The 27,609-nt window shown below is 35.4% G+C and overlaps 1 protein-coding gene across 1 annotated transcript in view; it reads left to right on the top strand.

Moving 5' to 3' along the window:
• Positions 1–25,716, top strand: part of LOC306842568 (Golgi apparatus protein 1-like) — a 45,755-nt gene extending 20,039 nt beyond the window's left edge. The window contains exons 10-26 of the mRNA XM_079373508.1: positions 327–428; positions 1,778–1,931; positions 2,226–2,363; positions 2,451–2,537; positions 3,139–3,201; positions 3,286–3,399; positions 4,027–4,115; positions 4,393–4,510; positions 4,711–4,803; positions 6,138–6,275; positions 8,656–8,779; positions 9,016–9,158; positions 10,054–10,155; positions 18,858–18,965; positions 19,866–19,986; positions 20,360–20,466; positions 21,948–25,716. Coding sequence (XP_079229634.1) covers positions 327–428; positions 1,778–1,931; positions 2,226–2,363; positions 2,451–2,537; positions 3,139–3,201; positions 3,286–3,399; positions 4,027–4,115; positions 4,393–4,510; positions 4,711–4,803; positions 6,138–6,275; positions 8,656–8,779; positions 9,016–9,158; positions 10,054–10,155; positions 18,858–18,965; positions 19,866–19,986; positions 20,360–20,466; positions 21,948–22,115 — 1,969 coding nt within the window. The 3' untranslated portion in view covers positions 22,116–25,716. The remainder of the gene's footprint in view (positions 1–326; positions 429–1,777; positions 1,932–2,225; positions 2,364–2,450; positions 2,538–3,138; positions 3,202–3,285; positions 3,400–4,026; positions 4,116–4,392; positions 4,511–4,710; positions 4,804–6,137; positions 6,276–8,655; positions 8,780–9,015; positions 9,159–10,053; positions 10,156–18,857; positions 18,966–19,865; positions 19,987–20,359; positions 20,467–21,947) is intronic.
• Positions 25,717–27,609: the final 1,893 nt, after the last annotated feature.

The raw sequence follows: 27,609 nt of genomic DNA, 5'->3' as shown, positions 1-27,609 counted from the left end.
ATTTTATTTATTTTTATTTTTTTTACTTATGTTTTATTTAATGTATTAATTTTAATTAAATTTACATTTATTTTCAATGACATGTTTCATGTAGTGGCAATATTGTAGTATGTGCCAGCTTATTGTTCAATCATATTTTACAGATAAAGCTGATTTGTTGAATACAAATGTACTATTTCAGGTTTTTTCTTTTATTTCTGCAGTAATGCCAAGCAGTGTTTTGTTATATGACGTTATATTTTGTTATATGACGTATGATATAAAGTTGTTTCGTTCATTTTATTTGGTGGATTAAATATTAAAAACATGTATTTGTGTGTTTGTAGGATTCTGTCTTGTTTAATGGAGCATCTTTACACAGAGAAGATGGTTCAAGACTGTGAACACCGTCTTTTGGAGCTACAGTACTTCATTTCAAGAGATTGGAAGTAATCAAACCTAACCTTTCCTTTTCCTTTCCTTTTTCCTTACCTGAAGACTAATACAAAATAAGACCCTTGAAACCCCCTCAAGTTGATGTTTTTGAGTGTGTTTGTGTAATAATAACGTTCGAATCGATTCAGTCAGTCGGAGGTCGTCATTGCACGTGTTTAATAGCTCAGCACTCGTCTGCAGTTTAATTTGTGTGCCTGATGCGACCTTCACTGTGTGTCTCTCATCTGTTCAGTTTGAAAAGGATGCCCACACAGTGCCATTATAATAAAACCATTAGATGGTCATAACTTCATTCACAGCCCATTAGATTCAAGTGGTTTTTAATTAGAACAGTTTGAAGCAGCAATTTGGTTTGATGGTCCATTGTGACAGGCTGGCTGTGTGATGCTTTGTTTGTTACAACCCTACAGAGACTGATATTCTCTTCTCTTCTCTGCTGTGACCAAATCTTGGCAAAAGGTGGATTTTTTTTTTTTTTTTTTTTTTTTTTTGGTAAACTGGTTTTAGATGCTGATTCATGCAACTAGCACTAAATGTATACAGTTAAAAAGTTTGAGGTCGGTAAGATTTTAAAAATATTTTTGAAAAGTCTCATGCTTTTATTTGATCAAATATGCAATATAATAGTAACATTGTAAAATATTATTACAATTTAAAAATGCCAGTTTTCGGTAACACTTTCGGGTACCCTTTATGTATAATGCATTAATTATGCCTTGTAATGCACTTTATAATGCATTGTATAATCTCAAATAACTAACTAAAGTTAATACATTGACACTTATCAATTCATTGTTACACTCTGCATTTTAAATTCCATTATAATTATTTAAGACAAAATATAATGTATTACAATGCCCATTATGAATAATTATAATGCATTGTACCCTTTAATAACCCTTTGCTGAATTCTCAGCATCATTACTCCAGTCTTCAGTGTCACGTGATCCTTCAGAAATCATTCTAATAAACTGATTTGCTGCTCAAGGACTATTTCTGTTTATTATCAATGTTGAAAACAGTTGTGCTGCTTCATATTTTTGTGGAAACGTTACATTTTATTTTTCACGATTCTTTGATTAATAGAAAGTTAGAACAGCAGAAATATTTTTAATGTTGAAAACAGTCATGATGCTTCGTATTTTTGTGGAAAGCAAAAAAGTTTCTTTTTTGATGATTCTTTGATGAATTGTTCAAAAAAACAATGCTATATGTGTATATATAGTTATGATAACAGACTGATTTCAGGTATTTTACTTTCATATCACAAGGTCAGAGGTTGAGGTTAAAATCCGGTTAGGCATGTGACTCATTTCTGTCTCCTGTGGATTTTTTCCTCCAGGCTTGATCCTATCTTATACCGTAAATGTCAGAATGACGCGTCCAGACTGTGCTACACACCTGGCTGGAATGAGAGCAGTGAGCTCATGCCTCCTGGTGCTGTGTTCTCTTGCCTGTACCGCCACGCTTACCGCACAGAAGAGCAGGGCAGACGGGTGAGAAGCACAAACAATGTGCATTTTAGACACTAAAGAGACTATCAGCACGAAGTCTGGTCCACCTTACAGTTTATTCTGACTAGGAGCTACCTACTACATACAGAGAACAAATAGAAAAGTCAACTGTCTTTGGTCATTTTATATGAACAAACATGTAATAGAGAGAGAGCATGTGATTTTGCATTCATCCATTGAATTTGCAAAATTGATAATATCAAAATAAATAATTGGACTGCTACTTTGTCATAATATTCATAAGTGATGTGGAAAAAAATCACTTCTGCTGTGCAGCTCACCAGGGACTGTAAGGTGGAAGTCCAGAGAATTCTCCACCAGAGAGCTCTGGATGTGAAGTTGGACCCTGAGCTCCAGAAACGCTGCATGACTGACCTGGGCAAATGGTGCAGTGAGAAGGCAGACACTGGACAGGTACAAAATGAGTTTTGGGATGAAATCCCTCAGTACATGATGAGCATATCTAGGTCATGGATTCAGAGTTTATTTTGTCTGTTTCAGGAGCTGGAGTGTCTTCAGGACCATCTTGAGGACCTGGTGTCAAACTGCAGAGACGTGGTGGGCAACCTGACAGAACTGGAATCTGAGGTACGTTTCCTATTTCACACCACAGCATGTACATAAACCTTAGAGAGGATAAGGCCATAAAGGGTGAGGGCGGACAAAACATTGCTTGTAAGATAGGATCTTCTGTACTGTTTACTGTTTGTATTTATTATATATAACATGAAAAAGTTTGGGGTCAGTAAGTAGTTTTTTTTTTAAAGAAATTAATACTTTTATTCACAAGGATGTGTTAATCTTTGATAAACAATGACAGTAAAGACATTTATAATGTTACAGATTTCAATTTCAAATAAATGCTGTTCATTGGAACTGTTTATACTCAAAGAATCCTGAAAATGAATGAATGGCGTAATGCTGCTAAAAATTCAGATTTGCATCACAGGAATAAATTTTTTAAATTGCATTAGATTAGAAAACATTTATTTTAAATTCTAATAATATTTCACAATATTAGTGTTTTTACTGTATTTTTTTATTTTACTATCTTATGCTCTCCTTGGTGAGCATAAGAGACTTCTTTCATCACATTAAAAGATCTTATATTTAAATGTATAGAATTTCAGAATTTAGGGATTTTTGGGACAAATGATCTTGATTTATGGTCATGCTGTTGTGTTTACAGGACATTCAGATCGAAGCCCTGCTGATCCGAGCCTGTGAGCCGGTCATCCAGAGCCACTGCCGCGTTAGTACTGACAGCACACACATCTAATTATTCCCTTTAGTTTTTTTAACTCTGAATTCCTCATGTCGGTCTATTTTCTCCCAGGACGTAGATGATAATCAGATAGACAGGGGGAATCTTCTGGAATGCCTGGTGCAGAACAAACATCAGAGGGAAATGAATGATAAATGTGCTGTGGGCGTCACTCATTTCCAGCTGGTAAGCCAGTCACACAACCAATTTCCCTGTTAAATTGGAATGATGACAAGTAAATGTTTTCCCAAATATCATGCTGTCCCAGCAGAGAGTGTACTGAATGGTTTTGGGATGGTTTGGGGTATTGATGGATATGTTGACCATGCTAATTAATCAGCCAATATTTGCCATTTTGAGATTGACATCACATTTTTTGAGTGAATTTTGCGTATATAGATAGTGAAAATTAGATGCTATCATTGTTATTATAGTTAACGTATACTAAAACTGAAATAAAAATATATCTATTTTAATGCACAATATCTATCCTATCTAGCCATCTAAACTATATAAACTACTAATAAATGATTAAATTACTAAAAATTTAACTAAAATCAAAATGAACATGAAATATAAAAATTAAAAATATTAATAAAATATTTAGCATGTCATTGATGCTATAATAACACTACTATCACTTTCAATAAATTGCATTATATATGATATAAATTGCATTAATTTATATAATGTTTATATAATGAAGACAGGCTGAATACGGACTTCACAGTGTGCTATCCAACAGTTCATATAGACTTTGAGATATGGGATGTATTTTTGTGTCTACTGTGTTTTTGCTTGTCTACCCTTCAGGTTCAGATGAAGGACTTCCGCTTCTCCTACAAGTTTAAAATGGCCTGTAAAGAGGATGTACTCAAACTCTGTCCCAACATTAAGAAGAAGTGAGTTCACAAATTGTGCAGCTGTTTCGAAACGTTCTGCATAAACTCTGTTTGGATTTTGTCATTCAATTTTGATGGTGATTTATTTGTTATATAACATCTTTTCATGGAGGCTTAAATCATCATGGCCTGTCTGTGTGTCTCCTCTTATTTTGGCACTTTTGCGCTCTCTCTCGCTCACACAAATTCATCCTCTTGAACCGCATATTTTTTTATCCTCTGCCTCAGTGTCTCTTTCACCTTCTTCATGTGTCATTTGGTTATTCTTCCACCTCAGGGCGGATGTGGTCATCTGTTTGAGCACCACAGTGAGGAACGACACACTACAGGATGTGAAAGATCAGCGAGTGTCTCTCAAATGTCGGAAACAGCTGAGGGTGGAAGAGCTGGAGATGGTGAATTCACTTTTCTCAAGTTAAATCACACACTCCACATTGTTCAGACCCTTTTTACTGTACTGGACTGTAATTTATTCGATCAAGGACCTAAAAGTACCATTCAAATTTCATGAAACTTTTTCATATATTACTCATGCGCTATAGTCTTCTGAAGCTATAAGCTCAGATGTCACACTCTCTGTCCCTTTCATTTGCAGTCAGAGGACATTCGACTGGAACCTGAGCTGCATGATGCTTGCAAGAAGGATATCAACAAGTTTTGTTCCTCTGTCGCCTATGGAAATGCTCGGGTAATGGTTTACTTTGATCTTTTACTTTTCTAGATAGCTTTATGCACCCACCTGCAGCTGCTACATACAGACGCATGATGAAACTTGTCCAGTTAGAGAAAGAAGATTCATATAACAAGATTCCCACAGTCGTGGAACACCTGGAGATAGTAGAAAAGTTTAAAATTGAAATTTCCAGGTCATAAAAATGCCTTTCAGTGTCATACATTGCATCTCTACCTTTTTGACTAGGAGTGGCAATTTATATTAAAATAACTAATGCAATAATTAATACAATATTTTCTAAAAACTTCGTTAAAAATGATAGAATTAGAATTAAGAAATGTCAGCTTACATTTTGATTTCTATCTGTTTTAGCTTATTTGAAAGTTTTTGTCTTATTTGAATTAATTTCATGCCATCTTGAGTTCCACTTAAATGTATAAACAGTTGCTTTAAATTTAACTTAATTTTCATTTTTAAATTAAAGTTAAAATGAATTATCGGTACCTAAAATACAGCACAAATGGAAAACTCCTCCATCAGTCTTTATAAAATAATTAAAAACACTTATTGAGTGATCATGAAAGACTGATCTATTGATGTAGAAACCCTGGGGAAAATCCTACATTACAGCCAGATGGTTTAAACCACATAGCAAATTACAAAATGCATATTATACAGAGTGGGATTGTTAAACGTTATGCAATGCCAGGTGGTTTGAAGCATGTGTTTGCACACATGCAAAATACATGTTATACAAAGTAGGATTTTCCTTGCATTTTATGGAAATACATTTTCAATGTGTAACGCTCTTAACTTTCTCGCCCAGTCCATTAAAAACCTAGTTATAGAAATGATTCGGCCATAAATCATGTTGACACAACCGTGAGCACATTAACATATGACCACACGTTTACATAATTACAGTTATTCAGTAGTCAGCAACATGGTCCTGTTTAGTCAGGGAACAGCTTAGGTTAGCTTGGGTTATTCAAAATAATAATAATGTGATCAAATATTAATGCATCTAATCATGCCCTCTGACCTACATGAAAATTCCATAAGATTTTTATTTTTTACTTTCAACACAATTCTAGCTTTAAGCACCACATAAGAAATGCATTGAAAATGTGTAGAGCTGTCTGTTTGTAGTGTTAATTTAGTGTGATTTTTATTTTAAAAATGCATTTAATCACGACTATTCACAAGAAACCTCAACTCACCTTACCTTGACAGCATAAGTGAAAAAATAAAATGCTGCAGCAATGAAGAATAGAGCCTATTAACTAACTATTGGAGAAGACCTTCATAACCTGTTTTCTTCAAGCCTCTATCTGTCCTCTTCTTCTCAGATCACTGAATGCCTCAAAGAGAACAAGAAGCAGCTGTCCCAGGTGTGTCATCAAAAGGTCTTTAAGCTTCAGGAAACTGAAATGATGGATCCAGAGCTGGACTATCAGCTCATGAGAGTGTGCAAGCAGATGATCAAGGTGAGTTGTTTTAGCAGGTAACTAACTTGGGGCAAGTTCTGCAGTTCCCTTAGGTCGTATCCTGACATTTCTTCCATTACCTAAAGCTTTCCTGTCAAACAGAACAAGCTGATGGTTATAAACGTACTCTGCATTGTTAAACATCAATAGTAATGGCTCAACCCCCATGTTTTAATGAACTTAAACTCAATAAGATCAACATGGGGCCAGAGTGAAGCGGCTGGTAGATCAGACCTGATTTGGAAAAGTGTGTTAAACATTTAAACCACATAACCTAGTCTTTGAGCTAAATAGCATTGAATGAACAAATACGCTTCCGTTCAAAAGTTTGGGGTGAGTAAGATTTATATTTTGAAAGAAATTAATACTTATAATCAGCAAGCACACATAAAAGTGAGAGAAAATACTTTTATAATGTTACAAAAGATTTCTGTTTTAAATAAATACTGTTATCTTGTACTTTTGATTCATCAAAGAATCCTGAATAAAATGTATCACGGTTTCCACAAAAATATTAAACGACACAAACAATGATATTATTAGGGACCAAGCACCGAAGGTGCGACGGCACCTATTGTATCCATTAGATTTCTTCTTATTATTCTTCTTCCGCTCTTGAGTCTATGGCAGCACACTGATAGAGGACAGTCTCAATGTTAACCGTAGCAAATTTGGAGTCTCTAACTCAAACTCTCTAGCGCCACCACTTGTCCAAAATTTCACTCATGTTTATGCTAATAACTTTTCAACCGTAAGGCACAGAAGGAAAATTCCTCTGAATCCTTGCCTCATGCCGAGTTAAATGAACTCCAAAATTAAAAAATCATAAGGTTTCGTTTTTTCGCTATTATTAATTGTTCGAAAAACCTACTTTTTCAAACTCGTCCTAGACGGTTTGTCCAATTTTCACCAAAATTGGCTCAGATCATCTTCAGACCATGCTGGCAAAAAGTTATGGAATTCAAGTCTATTCATGAAACCATTCTCGAATAACACACTAACGAATTTGACGAAAAGCATGCAAAAATGGATCTGAGGCTGTATCTCTGCAACGGATTGGCATATTGAGACCAAACTTGGTGTGTGTTATAACAAGCATGACCTGAGGCTACCTGCAGTGTTTCAGCGCTGTGCCACCTAGTGGTCTGGAGCTATGAAAAATGTATATTTTTGCTTATAACTTATGAATGGTTTGGCCAAAAATCACAAAACTCTCTTTAGATTCGGTGCATCATGGTGGCGCTATAATTGAACAAAACATGAAATTGCCATTGACTACAATAGAATATTATGATGATAAATGCTATGTTTTACGAATGCATTGGTGTACTATTACGAAACCTTGTATGTACCATCGAGACCATGACCTGAAACTACTCAAAACGTTTTAAGACACCTTGTGGTCAAAACACTTCAAATAAAGGCTAATAGCTTGCTGTGAATTTTGCCTATTGTATTGAGACTGGTATTAATAGATTCCTTGGGTCATGTTGAGAACAGTGATACCAATGTTGCCATAGTCAGCCAAACTTCCTATCCGCCATTTTGATTTTCTTTAAAAACCTACTTTTTCAAACTCCTTCTAGACCGTTGGTCCGATTTTCATCAAAATCGTATCATATCATCTTCAGACCACGTTGACAAAAACTTATGGATGTTGTGTTGATAGACCAAACCGTTTTCACATACCACTACAACGAATTTGAGGCATGATGCAAACTTTGTGTGTGCCATTGTCAACTCACACAGAACACAACACATCGATTTGATAACAGCACCACCTATTGGTCAAATGTGATAAGCCAATAAATCATATTATTGGGGGTAATATGTATTTATGATTTTTTTCCAGCCGTTTTGACTAAAATCATCGATTTTAATTCAATTACTCGTTTCTGCAGTTGGTCTGATGCTTGCTTCTGTAGTGCTTGGCCCCGTAATTGCTGCTTGCAGCTATATTTATTATTATTATTATTATTATTATTATCGTCATCATCAAATCAGAATATATGAATGATTTCTAAAGGATCATGTGTAGTCATAGTGTAGTTTAAGAAAATAATATTTTTACATTTAGCTTTTTTTTGCCACATTATATCACTGAAGAGCAGTGGTGTGATGTAGCAGTAAAGCCGAGGGCTTATAATCACAAAATTGCTGGTTCATTTGCCAAAATGGCTGAGCTATTAGCTATCTCTATTTTGCTCTTGAGTACAGACATTGTAGAGGGATTGAATCTGTCTTATGTTTGTTACATGCTAAGTGACTACATACTTGCTTTTCAAAGAGTCTGTAAACTTCCATTTGTTTCCCATAGATAGTCCAATCAGCAGTTAAATCTGTTTCTCCGTTTCTTTGTCCTTCGCAACCCTTGGTTTAGCGTTTTTGCACAGAATCGGATGCTAAAAACATGTTGCAGTGTCTGAAGCTGAACAAGAACAGTGAGCTAATGGATCCCAAGTGTAAGCAGATGATCACCAAGAGACAAATCACTCAGAACACAGGTGAAGACCAAACACATCTGCACTTCATTTACACTTAACTACAGTTAGTTGAGTTAGTTCATTTGAAACTGACATCTGAATCTCCCAGTTTTGGTTCTGAAACACTCTTTACCTCATGGCCTTGAATCTAATATTTAATGGCCTCCTTGTTTTTTTCTTTTCTTAAAGTATCTTTGAATTATTTGAACTTTTGTAATGCTAGGGTTTTCGTTTCTTTGCTGTCTATGTGTTTTCAGACTACAGATTGAACCCAGTTTTGAGGAAGGCTTGTAAAGCAGATATACCCAAGTTCTGCCAAAGCATACTCAATAAAGCCAGTGACGCCAACGAACTGGAGGGTCAAGTCATATCCTGCCTCAAACTCAAGTATGCAGACCAGGTATGTGTCTCTCTGAATATTAGCAACAAATATGTTAAGGATAATGTACAGTCAGCCCAGTATTATAACACAATTATAGTCTTGAATCATACTGAAGGGGTTTATGTTGCGATAATGACCATCTGACTGTACATTATCCTGCTTATTGCGCAACTGCTTACTTATATCATCGCTGTTACTGTTATTTATTTTAAACTAAAACTATTAAAAATTGCTTTTGGTAATTGAAATAAAATAAATATAATGAATAGATGAGAAAATAAAAAAATGAATAATCACTTAATAATAATAACAACAACAGAAATTAGAAATGTTACCTAAAGTTTTTGCAAAAAAATACTCAAATTAAAACAATAAACATATAAAAAAAATATATTAACTTTAAAAATATGTTTAACTTGTAAAGAAATAATAATTTCAGCTTAAATGAAATAAAGCTAAAATAAATTTAATTTAAGTATTACATAAAAAATATTAACTTACAAACTTGAAATATAAAAAACATAAATGATAAACGTTGACTAAATGTTTTGTTAAAATTACTATAACTAAAAATAAATTAAAGCTATATATAAGTTTTTTTTTAATTACAAAAATGACAAAAGCACATAAAATTACTAAAATAAACGAATTATTAAAAAATGCTTATTCAAAATATTAATAAATAATATGATATAGAAATAATACTATAGTAATAATGACTTTTATGGATCCAAAATATTCATATGTAAGTTGAAATACAGTTATTTTTGGCTAAATATTCTACAGAGTTGTGTATTAAACACATGCTGGTCTTTGTGTGCAAGTCAGACATGGAGGTTCTTTTATTAGCATGTGAGTGGGAGTGTTGTGATGTGGAAATGCAGACTGTGGTTAAGATTGTCTTTGTTCCCAGCGGTTGTCAGGAGACTGTGAGGATCAGATCAGAGTTATTCTTCAGGAGTCAGCGCTCGACTACCGGCTCGATCCACAGCTCCAGGTTCACTGCAGGAACGAGGTGAGTAGACACACGGGCTATGTCCGAAACCCTAGTGAGCCGTCTTTATGTGTACTGTCTACAGAGGTCAGTGTAGCATCTGAATCAAAGTTAAACTACATGAGTGGCTGATTTAAAGCATTCTTTTCTTTATCTAATTATTCATATTTTTCATTACTGAGTAATATAGAATGGACATTTCCTTTGATTCTATCTGTCAGCTCATTGCAGTGCATTATGGGATTGCATTGTCAGCTAAGGATACATACTATTTGAACTTTAAACTTCTGGCCAAACTGCTGATATAAAGCAGTATAATTTTGCTGCCTGGTGTTTTAGTGATGCCTAAAATGCTGTCTAGGTAGGGAGCTTGCAAGTGTTTGGAACGGAGCCCTTGGCCTTCAATACATAGCATCTTTATGAGATCTAACAATCTGTTTAAACATGTCACGAGTCCGGGCTGCAGTTCTTCCTTTCACCACCAGAGGTCACCATCTCCCTAAACTACACACAGCTGTCACTAACTGCACACACCTGCCGCATCATTCACGTGACACTCAGTATTCCCCATTGCCACAGACTATATAGTAACTATAGTAAACTAGAGCAGTGGAAGAGGACGTGTGTCTTTATCCTCCTAATGCACGGTGAGGAGGAGAGTTTGAGTGGCTAAAGACACTCCAAGGACCACAGCTGGAGAATTTAAGAACATAGTTGTACCTAGGGGTCAGAAAACCTTAAAAGAAAAAATTGTCAAACAGCACCTACATCACCACATGTTGTTTGGGAGAGTTTCAATAAAAAATATAGCTGCGAGCAGCGATGACGGGCCCAAGCCGTCAGCATATGCCACCCCGGTGGCATCGATAAAACGGTGCCCAGCGAGCACAAGCATCACAGTAACCCTCTGGCAGTTTGGTTTTAAGGGATACGGCAATTAAAGGGTTAATCCAAACCATCAACTCTGTGAAACACACACACACAGAACATATAAAACTTTAAGTTCTGTGAAAATATATTTTTCATTGGTAGTTGATGTTAGTTAATGCATTTACTAATGCTAACAAATGAGAAATTATTATAGTTACCAAAGCTTTTAATGATTTATAAGCATTTTTTAATGATTTATTTTTCCATTAACTAACATGAATAATTTTTTCTAACACAAATTAATAAAGTAAAAAATATATTGTTAATATTTAATGTTATTTGTGAATTAACCAATGTTAAAAAACAACATTATTTAACTGTTGTTAATTTACATCATTAATAAATATATACCATTTAATGTTGATCAAAATCAATTCCAAAATGTGTTAATATATTATTAAATTTTAAAGTTTTATCTTTTGAACATGACTATTTTTCTAATATAAAAAATATTTTGTTCATTGTTAGTTCATTGTAAGTTCATACTATCAATGAAGAATTAACATGCTGTAAAAAATATATTTCATTGTTAGTTCATGTTAATTAATGCATTCCCTACTGTTAACAAATGAGACTTAATTATAAAGTGTTATCAAAACCTTTAATGCTTTATAAGCATTTTTTAAGGATTTTATTGAGATGTTTAAACAGACCCTCTCTCTCTCTCCCTCTCTCTCTCCCCCTCCACACTCACTGAACTCACACAGTCAGTCACCCACCCAGTCACCTACCGCAAACATTAGAAGCACAGAGACAGGAGAACTCTGATAGTTTTTAAATTTTCTCCTCCGCATAGTGTATTGTAAATTCATGAAATTAATCACATATCCTCAGACTGTATTGTTCTGTGTATGTAATTTTTTATGAAGTGTTTGGAAGCTGCTCTTAAAAGAAAAAAAGAAAAGAAAAGTTTTCTCTTTTTTACTGTAACTTTAATAAATTGCCATTAAATCATCGTTCAAGATATCCTAAATCCGTCCGCAATTTAGCATCTTCAGTATTTTGGCATCATAAGAAAAAATGTTTGGTGTGATTTCCGTGTTTCTGTTTGGAGGAGCATGAATTTGTTTACAGCCTGTTTAAAAACAAAACCCACATTAAAATAAATATAGCCGACTTCCTGTTGGTCGTAGCTAATGACTGTAAATTAGAAAGTTGTCCGGATTAATAAGAACAATTTATGTACCGAGTTTGGTGTCTGTAGCTATCATTATATATATATAAACATTAATAATTATATACCATTTAATGTTGATCAATATTAATTCCAAAATGTGTTAATATATTATTACATTTGAAAGTTTATCTTTTGAACATGACTATTTTTCTAACATTAAAAAGATTAATAAATGCTTTAAAAAAATTGTTCTTTGTTAGTTCATACTATCATGGAAGAATTAACATGATGTAAAAATATATTTTTCATTGTTAGTTCACGTTAATTAATGCATTTCCTAATGTTAAGAATTGAGACCTTATTTAATGATTTATAAGCATTTTTTAAAGATTTTAAAAAACAGACCCTCTCTCTCTTTCTCTCTCTCACCCAGCTCCTCAATCCACACAGTCACTCACACAGTCACTCACACCCCACCCCACCCCACCCCTCACTCAGCTGCAGGCTGACAGGGATCTCTCACTCAGAAGCAGTCTAAGAGCTCTCTGATAGTTTTTAAATTTTCTCCTAAGCATAGTGTATTGTAAATTCATGAAATTAATCACATATCCTCAGACTGTATTGTTCTGTGTATGTAATTTTTTATGAAGTGTTTGGAAGCTGCTCTTAAAAGATAAAAAAAAAAAAAAATTATCTTTTTTACTGTAACTTTAATAAATTGCCATTAAATCATCGTTCAAGATATCCTAAATCCGTCCGCAATTTAGCATCTTCAGTATTTTGGCATCATGATAAAAAATGTTTGGTGTGATTTCCGTGTTTCTGCTTGGAGGAGTATTAATTTGTTTACAGCCCGTTTTTAAAAAAAACCCACATTAAAATAAATATAGCCGACTTCCTGTTGGTCGTAGCTAATGACTGTAAATTAGAAAATTGTCCGGATTAATAAGAACAATTTATGTACCGAGTTTGGTGTCTGTAGCTAAAACTAACCCCCTCATTTTTGACAAAAGGTGGCGCTATAGAGTGTCTCTTCCACGCCCGTTTATGAGCTTTTTCCAGTGTCTAACTATCATTAATACTGATATGTGTGTTGAGTTTCATGACATTCTAAACATGTTATCTGCCTCAAAATCACCAGAAACGAATTTTCAACTTTGACACGTTGCCATGGCAACATAATTTTAGATATCAATATTCCCTTCACAGTTTTACATCGGCCGTGTTTTGACATTATTCTGGTGAAGTTTGAAGCAAATCGAGGTAAAAGAAGATGCTGAATTCAAAGCATTTTGAAAACGACACACTTCCTGCAGCCAGTTGGTGGCGCTATAACTTTCAGTCATAATAGTCACATCTATCCGATCGGCATCATACAACGAACAAATCACTGAAGTTTGATATACATCATACAATGTATGTGGACGTTATTAGGCATTTCCTGGGTCTCATTTTTCGCCATAACTTCATCGCCTCGCCACGGGCAAACCGTTCGACATATCAAAAATATCTTCGCAATTTAGCGTCCCCAATGTCTTGAGATCATGTTCACCTAGTTTGGTGGCAATCGTATGGAAATCCTCAGAGGAGTATATCAAATTCCAGAGCATGCGCTTTTTAAACAGCCCTGAATAGCCGACTTCCTGTTGGGCGGAGCCTATGACATGCTGCGCGGAAGTTGTTCGGCTCAATGAGTTCTATATGTGTACCGAGTTTCATATGAATACGTGCAAGTATGTGTGAGCTATACATCAAGCTTTCTGACAATTTTCCAGGGGGCGCCGTAGAGCCCCTGTGCCACGCCCGGGTCCCAGCCTCAGCGGCGTCCTAATGGCCGCAGGTTCCAACGTGCGTGCCAATTTTCGAGAGTTTTCGGGCACGTTAAGGCCCCCAAAAGTGCCCGGATGATTGAAATAAAAAATAAAAAAAAAAAAAAAAAAAAAAAAAAAAAAAATAAATAAATATAGCTGCGAGCAGCGATGACGGGCCCAAGCCGTCAGCATACGCCACCCCGGTGGCATCGATAAAACGGTGCCCAGCGAGCACAAGCATCACAGTAACCCTCTGGCAGTTTGGTTTTAAGGGATACGGCAATTAAAGGGTTAATCCAAACCATCAACTCTGTGAAACACACACACACAGAACATATAAAACTTTAAATTCTGTGAAAATATATTTTTCATTGGTAGTTGAAGTTAGTTAATGCATTTACTAATGCTAACAAATGAGAAATTATTATAGTTACCAAAGCTTTTAATGATTTATAAGCATTTTTTAATGATTTATTTTTCCATTAACTAACATGAATAATTTTTTCTAACACAAATTAATAAAGTAAAAAATATATTGTTAATATTTAATGTTATTTGTGAATTAACCAATGTTAAAAAACAACATTATTTAACTGTTGTTAATTTACATCATTAATAAATATATACCATTTAATGTTGATCAAAATCAATTCCAAAATGTGTTAATATATTATTAAATTTTAAAGTTTTATCTTTTGAACATGACTATTTTTCTAATATAAAAAATATTTTGTTCATTGTTAGTTCATTGTAAGTTCATACTATCAATGAAGAATTAACATACTGTAAAATATATATTTCATTGTTAGTTCATGTTAATTAATGCATTCCCTACTGTTAACAAATGAGACTTAATTATAAAGTGTTATCAAAACCTTTAATGCTTTATAAGCATTTTTTAAGGATTTTATTGAGAAGTTTAAACAGACCCTCTCTCTCTCTCCCTCTCTCTCTCTCTCTCTCTCTCTCTCTCTCCCCCTCCACACTCACTGAACTCACACAGTCAGTCACCCACCCAGTCACCTACCGCAAACATTAGAAGCACAGAGACAGGAGAACTCTGATAGTTTTTAAATTTTCTCCTCCGCATAGTGTATTGTAAATTCATGAAATTAATCACATATCCTCAGACTGTATTGTTCTGAGTATGTAATTTTTTATGAAGTGTTTGGAAGCTGCTCTTAAAAGAAAAAAAAGAAAAGAAAAGTTTTCTCTTTTTTACTGTAACTTTAATAAATTGCCATTAAATCATCGTTCAAGATATCCTAAATCCGTCCGCAATTTAGCATCTTCAGTATTTTGGCATCATAAGAAAAAATGTTTGGTGTGATTTCCGTGTTTCTGTTTGGAGGAGTATGAATTTGTTTACAGCCTGTTTAAAAACAAAACCCACATTAAAATAAATATAGCCGACTTCCTGTTGGTCGTAGCTAATGACTGTAAATTAGAAAGTTGTCCGGATTAATAAGAACAATTTATGTACCGAGTTTGGTGTCTGTAGCTATCATTATATATATATAAACATTAATAATTATATACCATTTAATGTTGATCAATATTAATTCCAAAATGTGTTAATATATTATTACATTTTAAAGTTTATCTTTTGAACATGACTATTTTTCTAACATTAAAAAGATTAATAAATGCTTTAAAAAAATTGTTCTTTGTTAGTTCATACTATCATGGAAGAATTAACATGCTGTAAAAATATATTTTTCATTGTTAGTTCACGTTAATTAATGCATTTCCTAATGTTAAGAATTGAGACCTTATTATAAAGTGTTATCAAAATCTTTTAAAGATTTTAAAAAACAGACCCTCTCTCTCTTTCTCTCTCTCACCCACTGCCTCAATCCACACAGTCACTCACACAGTCACTCACACCCCACCCCACCCCACCCCCACCCCTCACTCAGCTGCAGACTGGCAGGGAGCTCTCACTCAGCAGTCTAAGAGCTCTCTGATAGTTTTTAAATTTTCTCCTAAGCATAGTGTATTGTAAATTCATGAAATTAATCACATATCCTCAGACTGTATTGTTCTGTGTATGTAATTTTTTATGAAGTGTTTGGAAGCTGCTCTTAAAAGATAAAAAAAAAAAAAAAATTATATTTTTTACTGTAACTTTAATAAATTGCCATTAAATCATCGTTCAAGATATCCTAAATCCGTCCGCAATTTAGCATCTTCAGTATTTTGGCATCATGATAAAAAATGTTTGGTGTGATTTCCGTGTTTCTGTTTGGAGGAGTATTAATTTGTTTACAGCCCGTTTTTAAAAAAAACCCACATTAAAATAAATATAGCCGACTTCCTGTTGGTCGTAGCTAATGACTGTAAATTAGAAAGTTGTCCGGATTAATTAGAACAATTTATGTACCGAGTTTGGTGTCTGTAGCTAAAACTAACCCCCTCATTTTTGACAAAAGGTGGCGCTATAGAGTGTCTCTTCCACGCCCGTTTATGAGCTTTTTCCAGTGTCTAACTATCATTAATACTGATATGTGTGTTGAGTTTCATGACATTCTAAACATGTTATCTGCCTCAAAATCACCAGAAACGAATTTTCAACTTTGACACGTTGCCATGGCAACATAATTTTAGATATCAATATTCCCTTCACAGTTTTACATCGGCCGTGTTTTGACATTATTCTGGTGAAGTTTGAAGCAAATCGAGGTAAAAGAAGATGCTGAATTCAAAGCATTTTGAAAACGACACACTTCCTGCAGCCAGTTGGTGGCGCTATAACTTTCAGTCATAATAGTCACATCTATCCGATCGGCATCATACAACGAACAAATCACTGAAGTTTGATCTACATCATACAATGTATGTGGACGTTATTAGGCATTTCCTGGGTCTCATTTTTCGCCATAACTTCATCGCCTCGCCACGGGCAAACCGTTCGACATATCAAAAATATCTTCGCAATTTAGCGTCCCCAATGTCTTGAGATCATGTTCACCTAGTTTGGTGGCAATCGTATGGAAATCCTCAGAGGAGTATATCAAATTCCAGAGCATGCGCTTTTTAAACAGCCCTGAATAGCCGACTTCCTGTTGGGCGGAGCCTAAGACATGCTGTGCGGAAGTTGTTCAGCTCAATGAGTTCTATATGTGTACCGAGTTTCATATGAATACGTGCAAGTATGTGTGAGCTATACATCAAGTTTTCTGACAATTTTCCAGGGGGCGCCGTAGAGCCCCTGTGCCACGCCCGGGTCCCAGCCTCAGCGGCGTCCTAATGGCCGCAGGTTCCAATGTGCGTGCCAATTTTCGAGAGTTTTCGGGCACGTTAAGGCCCCCAAAAGTGCCCGGATGATTGAAATAAAAAAAATAAAAAATAAAAAAAAAAAAAAAAAAAAAAATAATAATAATAATCCTTAGAAGAACAATAGGGCCCTGCGCCTTACTGGCTTGGGCCCTAATAATCCTTAGAAGAACAATAGGGCCCTGCGCCTTACTGGCTTGGGCCCTAATTATCCTAGCTCATCCAAAAGCAAACTCCAGCATATTCAGTTATCAGCAGGGGCGTGCGTGTCTACGTGGTGGCCAGGGGTGGCACCGGCCCCCCCTGAAATTTGCTTGGCCACCCCAGGTGCCCCCCCTACCAGATGTCTTGCGATAGGCTTGTTTTTAGTTAATTTCTAACTGCATCTGGCGTATCTTGGCATGTGTAGGCAGCTGACTAGGGCCGCTTTCTTCTCTTCTTTATTCATTTTAGGCATTTTAGCGTGATCTAAATGATAGATGTCGAGAGCGCATAATGTTAACGCGATCATGTAATGCGCGAGCACGAATCTCTCCACTCGCAAGCGGATTTCCTTTTATTTAAAATGCTCTAGACACGCCCCTGGTTATCAGACACGACTGGAACTTCAGATGGGACTGGCTTCTATGGTCAGATGAAACAAAAAAATTAGCTTCTTGCCAGCAAACACTCGAGGGGTTTGGTAAACATAGGGATAAAAAGTACCCCATGTGTACAACGAAATATACTGCTGTATTTTTTATGTTGTGGCCCTATATTTCTGCTGGAGGTCCTGGATATCTTGTTTAGACACATGGCATCATGGATTCAATCAAATACCAACAGATAAAAAATCAACAAGTGACTGACTCTGTTAGAAATCTTATAATGGGCCATGTTTGGATCTTCCAACCGGACAATAATCCAAACACAAACCTCAAAAACAACACAAAAATGGGTCACTGAGCACAAAACCAAGCTTCTGCTGGCCATTCCAGTCCTCTGACCTGAACCCTGTAGAAAATGAGTGAGGTGAACTGAAGAGAAGAAGCACCGTCATGGAGCTGTGAATCTGAAGGGTCTGGAGAGATTCTGGATGAAGGAATGGTCTCTGATCTCTTGTCAGGTGTTCTCGAACCTCATCAGGCATTATAGGAGAAAATTTAGAGCTGTTAAACTGGCAAATGGAGGTTTCAAAAAGTATTGAATAAAAAGCTGCCGTTAATTGTGGTCAATGTGTATTAGAGAAGAACATTTATTTCATAATGATATTTCCCCCCATTTTAAATTCTTATCCAATGAAAGGTTAGATTTTTGTGAATTTGTTTCAAATAAAAGATCAAAAGGATTAACAATGCAGATTCATTTTCACAGCCGCCTTTGATCATATTACCAAGGGTGCCGATATTTTTGGCCATAACTGCCATGAGCAATCAAGCAGAAATGGTGTGAAATGGGTCTCTTGATGGGTCAGTAAAGAAAATTGACCATGATCTCTGGGTGGTATTCTGCTGACTGAAGGCCACATGAACAAAGACAAGGCAACCTTTAAAAAAGAAAATGGATATTTTATGTTTAGTCACTTGGTAACATGTCTGTGTGTGTGTTAGCTCACGCAGCTGTGTGCAGAGGAAGCTGCCGCGCAGGAACAGACGGGTCAAGTGGAGGAGTGTCTGAAGAACAACCTACTGAAAATTAATCAGGAGGAGTGCAAGACGGTACAGAGCACATCCTTAAACATGCTTCATCTGCTACACACTGCTTTCATCTGTATCTGTTGCTATAGAAACACCATCAGTTTTTTACCTATGGTTGCATAGGTATTAACATTAGATGTTAGATTTATATATAATACATCTACCTCCGGTTTCACAGACGAGGCTTAAAGGGTTAGTTCACCCAAAAACTTTCTTTTTTCAGACTAATCCAATCAGAGTTTTATTAAAAATGGTCCTGGCCCCTTCAATGGGGTAAGCGGGTGTTTGTTGTCAACAGTTCAGAAGACATGAAATAAAGTGCGTGCATCTGTAATAAAAACATGCCTCACACGGCTCCGGGGGGTGAAAAAAGGACTCCTGTAGCGAATCCATGCGTTTTTGTAAGATAAATATCCATATTTCATACGTAATAAACCCTTTTTTTCCAACATTGATAATAATAAGAAATGGCAGCAAATCAGTATATTAGAATGATTTCTGAAGGATCACGTGACACTGAAGACTGGAGTAACGATGCTGAAAATTTGATCACAGGAATAAATTGCTTTTTAAAATATATTCAATTAGAAAGCAGTTGTTTTTTAATATTAGTTCACAGTATTACTATATTACTGCTGTATTTTTGATCAAATAAATGCAGCTTTGGTGAGGGTTTGAAAATCAATAATAAACTTACCGCCTTTTGAACTGTAGTGTACTTATTTAAACATCCAGTTAAACAGAACAATCATAATCTAGTTTTTCATCCTCTCTTTTTTTTGCTGCTGTCTCTTTAAGAAACACCTTCACATGTGAAATAAGCAACAGTCATTGCACTCACACACAGCTATATTAATCTGACTTATCCAGGTTGAGTGTCTGCATTTCGCTCTTTCATTTCATCCTCTTCTCCACATGTAGGAGGTGTTGAACATGCTCAAGGAAAGCAAAGCGGATATATTTGTGGACCCTGTCTTACACACGGCCTGTGCTCTGGATTTGAAACACCACTGTGCAGCCATCAACCCTGGAAGAGGCAGACGTGAGTGCGGCTATTGTTTTTTGTTTTTTTGCATATTACACAATACATTGACACTATCAAAATTTTTAAAAAGTCAAAATTCAAAACTGAGCATTTTCTTCTTTATTAAATATCTTGCTCCACATAGCTGCATATTAAGCCTCAAATATCTTCTTAATGTCACTTCTTACATTATTTCTCACTGAATTTTCTGTTTCCCAGTTAAATGCATTGTAAATACATTTTGTGTTTAATTCATGATGCCCAGTTAGGATAACTGGGTTGAGGGTCTATTTGAGACTAATGGAAAGACAGAGAGATGGTGTGTTTACCATGTGTTTTTTTTTACTCTGTAATTTGGAGCTCCTGACTCCCTGTGTTTGTTCTTTCCCAGAAATGTCCTGTTTGATGGAAGCTCTGCAGGACAAGCAGGTGCGTCTACAGCCTGAATGTAAGAGAAGATTACAGGACCGCATAGACATGTGGAGCTATGCAGCGAAGGTCAGTACACACAAACACATCCACATCATCCAGATGGATAACTATTAAGAATTTTTCTTAAATATATTTACCACATAACAGACCAACATCTAGCTGTAAAGGATGTCTTTTTTTGCAATATCATTAATAGTAGTAGTAATGTGATAATAACAAGAACTGGTTATATTAAGATAAAATTGTCTATTAATAATAACAATAAACAAGAAATTACAGTAAAATAAATAGTAATCATTAGTAACAGCATTCAGACATTATTATTATTATTATTATTATTATTATTATTATTATAATACAAATCTCTATAATAAAATCATTGACATAAATTATTATAATAATTATTAATGCAATAATAGCAAGAATAAATTATTTAATTCAAGTAAATGTATCGTTATTATTAATATTATGTAATATTAAACTAATATTAATGCTGACAGATGCAATTGTATTAAATAAATATTTATTTTTAATATTATTTTACTATTAATATTAGTATTGAAATTTGTTTCAATTGTTACTGTTACAATTACATATTTTATTAGAATTATTATCTAAATCAAAAAATTATATTGGAATAATTATTGTCATTATTATTATAAATAACTTAAGAAATTATATCAAAATAAATTCCTGTTCTGACAAATATATGCATGTACTGTAACGGGGCGAACAAGACGTGAGACGTGCGGATCCATGTGCAAGCTTTTATTAATAAACATTAATAAACAAAAAACAGGCAGGGTCAAACAACGGCAAGCAGGTATGGTACGGGCAAGACACAGAGCAATCCTAGGGCTAGCGAGAGTCGATGATCGGCGAACAATATCCAGCAGGGCAAGGCAGAGAGATAATCCAGGTATACGAGCAGAAGTCCAAGAGAGGTGCAAACAGAGTCCAAACGGCAAGGCAAAGGGGTAAATCCAGGAAACACGGGCAAGACTCAAAACACTAGAAAAACACACAAGGCAAGACTATGACAACAAAGTGGGTTGCGTATCGCAGCTAAAACTAGGAGAGTTATAAATGCAGAACAATACTGGAACTAAACAGAAAAACACAGAAAGGCTCGGTAAGGCAGCTAACACTAGGGGAGTGATAAACGCAATACAATACTCGGCAGAGAGGAAGAGGAAGTACAGGGTTATGTAGGGTGTGTGATCAGTGCAATCAGCTGTGTGTCGTCAGTGCAATGGATGATGGGAATTGTAGTCTGAGGTGGCGTGCAACAGTTAGTGTAGTGCAAGAGTCCATGTGGTGAGCGAGTGACCTCTGGTGGTGAGTTAACGGAAGTTCATAGACCAGATTCATGACATGTACAAACACATTTTTAGTTTATTTTTATTATTAAAAATGTTATACTTGATATTTAGTAGTAGTATTATTATATTTATGAACAACATTTCACTTTGAGAATGTACCCTAAAGAATGTTATCCCAGGTTTAGCTAAATTCCTTTTAATGAGCTCTATTATGTGATTTCCCAGGTGGCACCAGCTGAAGGTTTCTCGGACCTCGCTGCACAAGTCATAGCGTCACCTTCGAAGAACTACATCCTGTTAGTGATTGCGCTGGCCGTGTCAATCCTCTTTCTCTTGGGGCTGCTGTGTGGCCGCATCATCAAACGTGTGATCAGAGAGCTGAAAGACAGGTAGAGCGAGGATGCCGCCCATCTGCCATTTCACGCATCATTTCCTGCCCTCGCTGTTCTCTGTACTTACACCTGCGAAGACTCTGGGAGCCATCAGTGGACCTTCTGTGGGCCGGTGCCATGTTTGGAACCCTCTCGAGCCCATCCTGCCACTGAAACCCACCTCAATCCAAACATACAAACTTTGAAACACTTCTCAGACAGGATCAAGATCTTTTGGGGACATTATGCCTTGAGTATATGTTTTTTAATTTTGTTTTGAGAGCGACAGCCTTACTTCTTGACTGTAATATGGTCATGTGTCAATGCAGTATTTTTATCGTTTTGTCTTTTTCCGTTTTTTTGAGAACGATGGGGCTTTATCAGCAGCTTACATGAAAATTCAGAAGCCGTCTTTATATTTGTTTTTCACTTCAGTTTTTTAAAATCACAAGGTGGAATTCACTTTGGGTGGGATTAGTTTGTGTGTCTCCTGAATGTTTTGGCACTGGGGAGGAAAGAAGGTTTTTCTATATGAATATGATGAACTCTAATGATCCTGACACATGAAACGCTGGTCTGTATTAGTCAGGATAAAGACGTTTAAGATACATTAGACATCAAGTGCTAAACTTGCAAAGTATGACATATTAATAGACGGTTTGACAGTCAAGGCGGAAGGCGGTTTGATTATCAAGGGCGAAGACAAACAGAATAATATTAAGCACGTTTTTGAGTGAATCTCATTAAAATATGTTCATGCTCTAATAAATAAATATATATATATATATATGTATATATATGTATATGTATGTATTTATATTTGTTCATGACATCTTCCCCCCCAGAATTCCCATTACATCTGCACATTTCACTTGAGTTATTGTAATTCCCATTATTCACAATATTTTTTTTTTATTGTTGTAATGCATTACTTTCACTGTTTTGTTTTTGGATTTATTTAAATCAACAGAGGCAGTACAACAAAAGAAAATAATGTTATGTCATATAATTTTCTTTGAGCACAATTTATTTTTATTTTGGTCTGAAATATGACAAACATGGTCTTGGACTGGTTTTGTGAGATTCCCCTACTGATATGAGAATTATAAACGTCTGGTTTGCACAATAATAATGCATTAGATATTAAATGATTAATATACGAAGAGTACAAAATTCAAATAGACCTGTACCTCTGTCAGAAGGTTTAAGGTTAAAGATGGTTTGATCGTCCAGAGCCAAGTTTCCTGCGGACCAACATTGTGACTGAACAGGACTATATACCCTGTTACATGTATTTTTTTCAGAGGTACTTTGAATGTTCACAGGACGATTGCACTTTTTTTTAGGTTTTGTTGTGTTTGGCTTAAGCCTTATTTATTGTTTACAACAAATGTGCTGATCTTGGTTTCAAATTTGCGTGCCTCTGTGCGTGCGTGCGTGTGTGTGTGTGTGTGTAGAGATAAATGTATTTCAGAACTATTTCATAGCTATGTTCTAATGTTGCCTTGTCTCTTTCTCTGTCATACCAGTGAAAGGAAACATTCATTAGTCCCCATGGATGGTGGCTCTGTATTTTTTTCAAAGCTGAACCCACAGACATCTCTAGTATGAAAAGGAATGACATACTTATCTTTTAAATTTGTTATTGAGTTACAATGACAATAACTGTGATGATTATATGCATAACATTTGCTGAATACAAAAGGTTTTTCTAAAAGTCGATGCATGCTTTTTCCCAGATCTCATTCTGTATAACCTCATATATGCGTTGCTTAGGAAAATGTAATTGGGTGATTCTCTTGAAATCCTGTTCAGGTCATATTTTATCCCAAAATTATTTTTTAATCAAAGTATTTTTACAGTTAAACCAGTTGTCATGAAAATAATAGTGCAAAAACTGATTTTATACACACACACACACACATGAAATATGATCAAAATTTCACTCCAAATTAATAACACGAAACACATTTTGCACTATTATTTTGATGGGTTTTGTTGGATTCACCCTTTCATTTTCTTGACAAGAGCTGTACCACTATAGAGAAGTTTTCTATGGATTCAGTTTTCTAAATCCATGCACGTTTTTATGTGCTGTCTCTCAAAGTGTGTAAAGCTCTATGAAACTAATTTGTCCAAGGTCCTTGTATTAAAGGGATAGTTCGCCCAGAAATGAAAAATCTGTCATCATTATTCAACTTCATGTTGTTCCAAACCTGTATGCATTTATTTCATCTGCTGAATGCTGTATTTTGAAGACGTTTCAGTTTGTGTTAACTTGTTGTATTTTTGTCCATACAATGGAAGTCAATGGGTATCGAAATGGGTATTCTTCAAAATATCTTCTTTCGTGTGTCTCTGAAACGTTTGGCACAACACTGAGTGTGAGAGTAAATTTAAATTTCATTTCTGAGTGCACTATCCCTTTAATAGACTGAAAAATATCTCAGACTCCAAAATTTGGGAACAGAATATTTCGCTTCAGAGCTCGAGAGGCCACAGGTGCACTGCTTACCTCTAGCATTGATGACCTCAATGTTATTCTGTAAATAATAGATCTAATGAGCAAATCGCAGTGTCTGAGATTTCTGCTTGATTGAAATTTGAACTGTAAAATTTTCTACTGATCATATGATCATGTTTGACTATATATTGTAGATAAGTAAATGTTAAAAGTTACGTTATTCCAAAAATATTTCTCCAAATTCATGTTTTTTGAGACTGGTCATGATGGTCTGTTTTGGTTTGACTGGTTCTATTCATTCTTTTTTGTTAGGTTGTTTCTTTACTATTTTACATATAACTGGTTTATAGTGGAGTTTTATCACATTGATTTGACTGTAAAAAAAAAAATCACAAAGCTGACAGTGACGGGTCATAGATTAAAACTCAAAGTGAGCCTGTGTTCCGTTCCATCTAGACTCTGTACTAGTGTGGAAAATAAGTGATCCTTAAACGGTTTTGGAGGAGGTGCATGGCATATCAAGTCTTTCCCACTTTCTCTTTTAAGAAAAAATATTTTAGCTTGGACAGTGTTTTTTTTTTTTTTTTTATACGCTTTTTTTTATTATTATTATTGTGCACAATTCACGTTGCCAGAGATTTTCGGATTCAGGCGAAATTTTTTGTTTATTTTTTTTCAACTTCAGCTGAATGTCACTTCAACTTTTGTTTCTTTGGGTGTTTTGAAAGCATCTTTTGAAGCCACAAGCGAAAGCAAAATGACATTGCAGATCATAGTGCAGAGCCAAAGATGATCCTGCTGTGTTTAAAATGGCCTTTCTCTGCTCCTCTGGACTGGAAGCGGCTCCAGCGTCTGCTGGACAGCAGTTTGTCATGTTTCACATTAACTGCAAATGGACTAAACATCGTAAAAGGTTATGGCTGTGATATTTTCTCAGTTTCTTCATTTTGCCATGTAACATTAATGTGACAAATCAGACTTTTTGTTGGCTTCCCTAATTCTGTACAGATGAATTATCAGTTTAATAAAATGCTGTAGATTTTCTTAGCATTCTGTTTTGTTTCCAGTTTTGTTTTATTCATACGGTATGTGACTCAGAAAACATGATTATTAATGCAGTTTGTTATCAGCTACACAAAAATTATAAAAGCACTTTCTAACTGGCCTTGCGTTGTTAATTCTATTTAATTCAATTCAGAGTCCATGAAACATGCTATATGTCGACACTGATTTTAGAACAAACTTGTTTTCTAAAGCAAATTCAAGGGATTGTTTTGCTGAGAATGTACTTGCCCTCAGGCCATTCAATATGTAGAGGAGTTTGTTTTTTCATTGGAACAGATTTGGGGAAATGTAGCATTACATCACTTGCTCACCAGCAAAATCCTCTGCAGTGAATGGGTGCCGTCAGAATGAGTCCAAACCCTAATCCACAAGTAATCTTTATCTGCTGTTTGGACTCTCATTTTGACGGCACCCATGCATTCACTGCAGAGGATGTAATGCTCAATTTTGTCCAGATTTATTCTGTTGAAGAAACAAACTCATCCTACATCTTGGATGGCCTGATCTTGAGCTTTTCTCCTTACATCAACATGTCAGAAATGCCACCTATTTAAAAGAAGACACGATAAAAGAACATCTGCATTGATCTATGGTTGGTGTCTCTGGATTACATAAAATAACTAATTAATAATCACAGATGAGAAGTTTAGGATGCCTCATTACAGTCAGTATAGCGGCAGACACTGCAGAGATGTTCTCTGGAAGATCAGCAGTACAGTCTTAAAAATACAGCTTGCAGAAAGTAAAAAAAACATGACATTTCAGTTCATATGGTTAAAGATGACCTATTTCGACTTTTTTTTCAAAAAGAATTCAGTTCGAATCCAACTGAACACACGATGATTGCTAATACAACTGTACCAGGCCTCAGGATTGCTGTCGCTTGGGCTGCTGCCATCAATTATTATGATAATGAAATATTCTATGCATAAAATAATGAGGCACTTGTCTTAGTCAAAGCCAGTCTTCCTCTGCATTAAGAGGCTTATGTAACCCAGGAGGGCCTGGATAATGAGAGTCCCAGAACTCAAAATGGCAAAACATGAATATCAGAATGTCTTGTGTTTGTCTCCTTTGGCTTTAGCAGCACTGGAGCTGCATGAACAGAACCTGATGATGATGTTCTCCAGCATGATTTGAGATGATCCACAGAGCATCAGGGAAGCAAGAACATCTGATTATCTGTACAAAGAGTCACATGATCATGAATGTGTATTTTGCTTTACTTTACGTCGTAGTGTTTCTTTGCTTTATGTTTCAAAATTCTAAAACGGTTTAGCCTAAATTTGATTTTGTGATATCGAGATATCGAACTTGTGATATCGAGCATCAACCAAAGGTTGCTTTTACTGTCGCCTAGTGGTGTTTGGACTGAAATCCTTTTATAAATGTGGCCAAGGTTTGTGATGGACCAATGGGCAAAGATTAATGACATCAATCCAGAACGGCTTAGATATAAATAACTACTGGACAGCCATAAACATCAAATAATTTATTACCCACTAGTCATCTGTCATCCATCCATCCAGAATTACCAAGAGCTCAATACTGTCTGTCCTGCAGTCTGTTCAGCCTTCATTGTTTTCTTTATTTTTTGCAGAACGGACATCAAGAACAGATTTAGCCCATATGATGAAACGTGCAATTTTGCTAACTTTTTGTTATCGGTGATAAAGTGTATGAGCTAGTTAGAAGAATATATCTATATAGTGCAAAATCTGAGATGATATTATGAATATATACCCAGGTAATATTCTTACAAAAAATAGGTAGTAACACTTTTTCACTGCATTATCTAATATAAGAGAATCTATGCAGGGTGGACACCAAAAATAAAGATTTTTATTACAAAAACTTGCCAATACACAACAAGGCAGCTATACTGGCTTTCTTTTTTTTAAGGATTTGTCTTTTAATTCAATGCCACAAGAACAAGAAGTAGGTTTTACACAGTCACTTTATTAACAACATTAGCTGACATGGAAAA

The sequence above is a fragment of the Barbus barbus genome (genome assembly GCF_936440315.1).
Source record: "Barbus barbus genome assembly, chromosome: 23".
NCBI classification, from domain to species: Eukaryota; Metazoa; Chordata; class Actinopteri; order Cypriniformes; family Cyprinidae; genus Barbus; species Barbus barbus.
The sequence above is the reverse complement of the archived record's forward strand: the minus strand, read 5'-3'. Positions and strand labels throughout refer to the sequence as shown.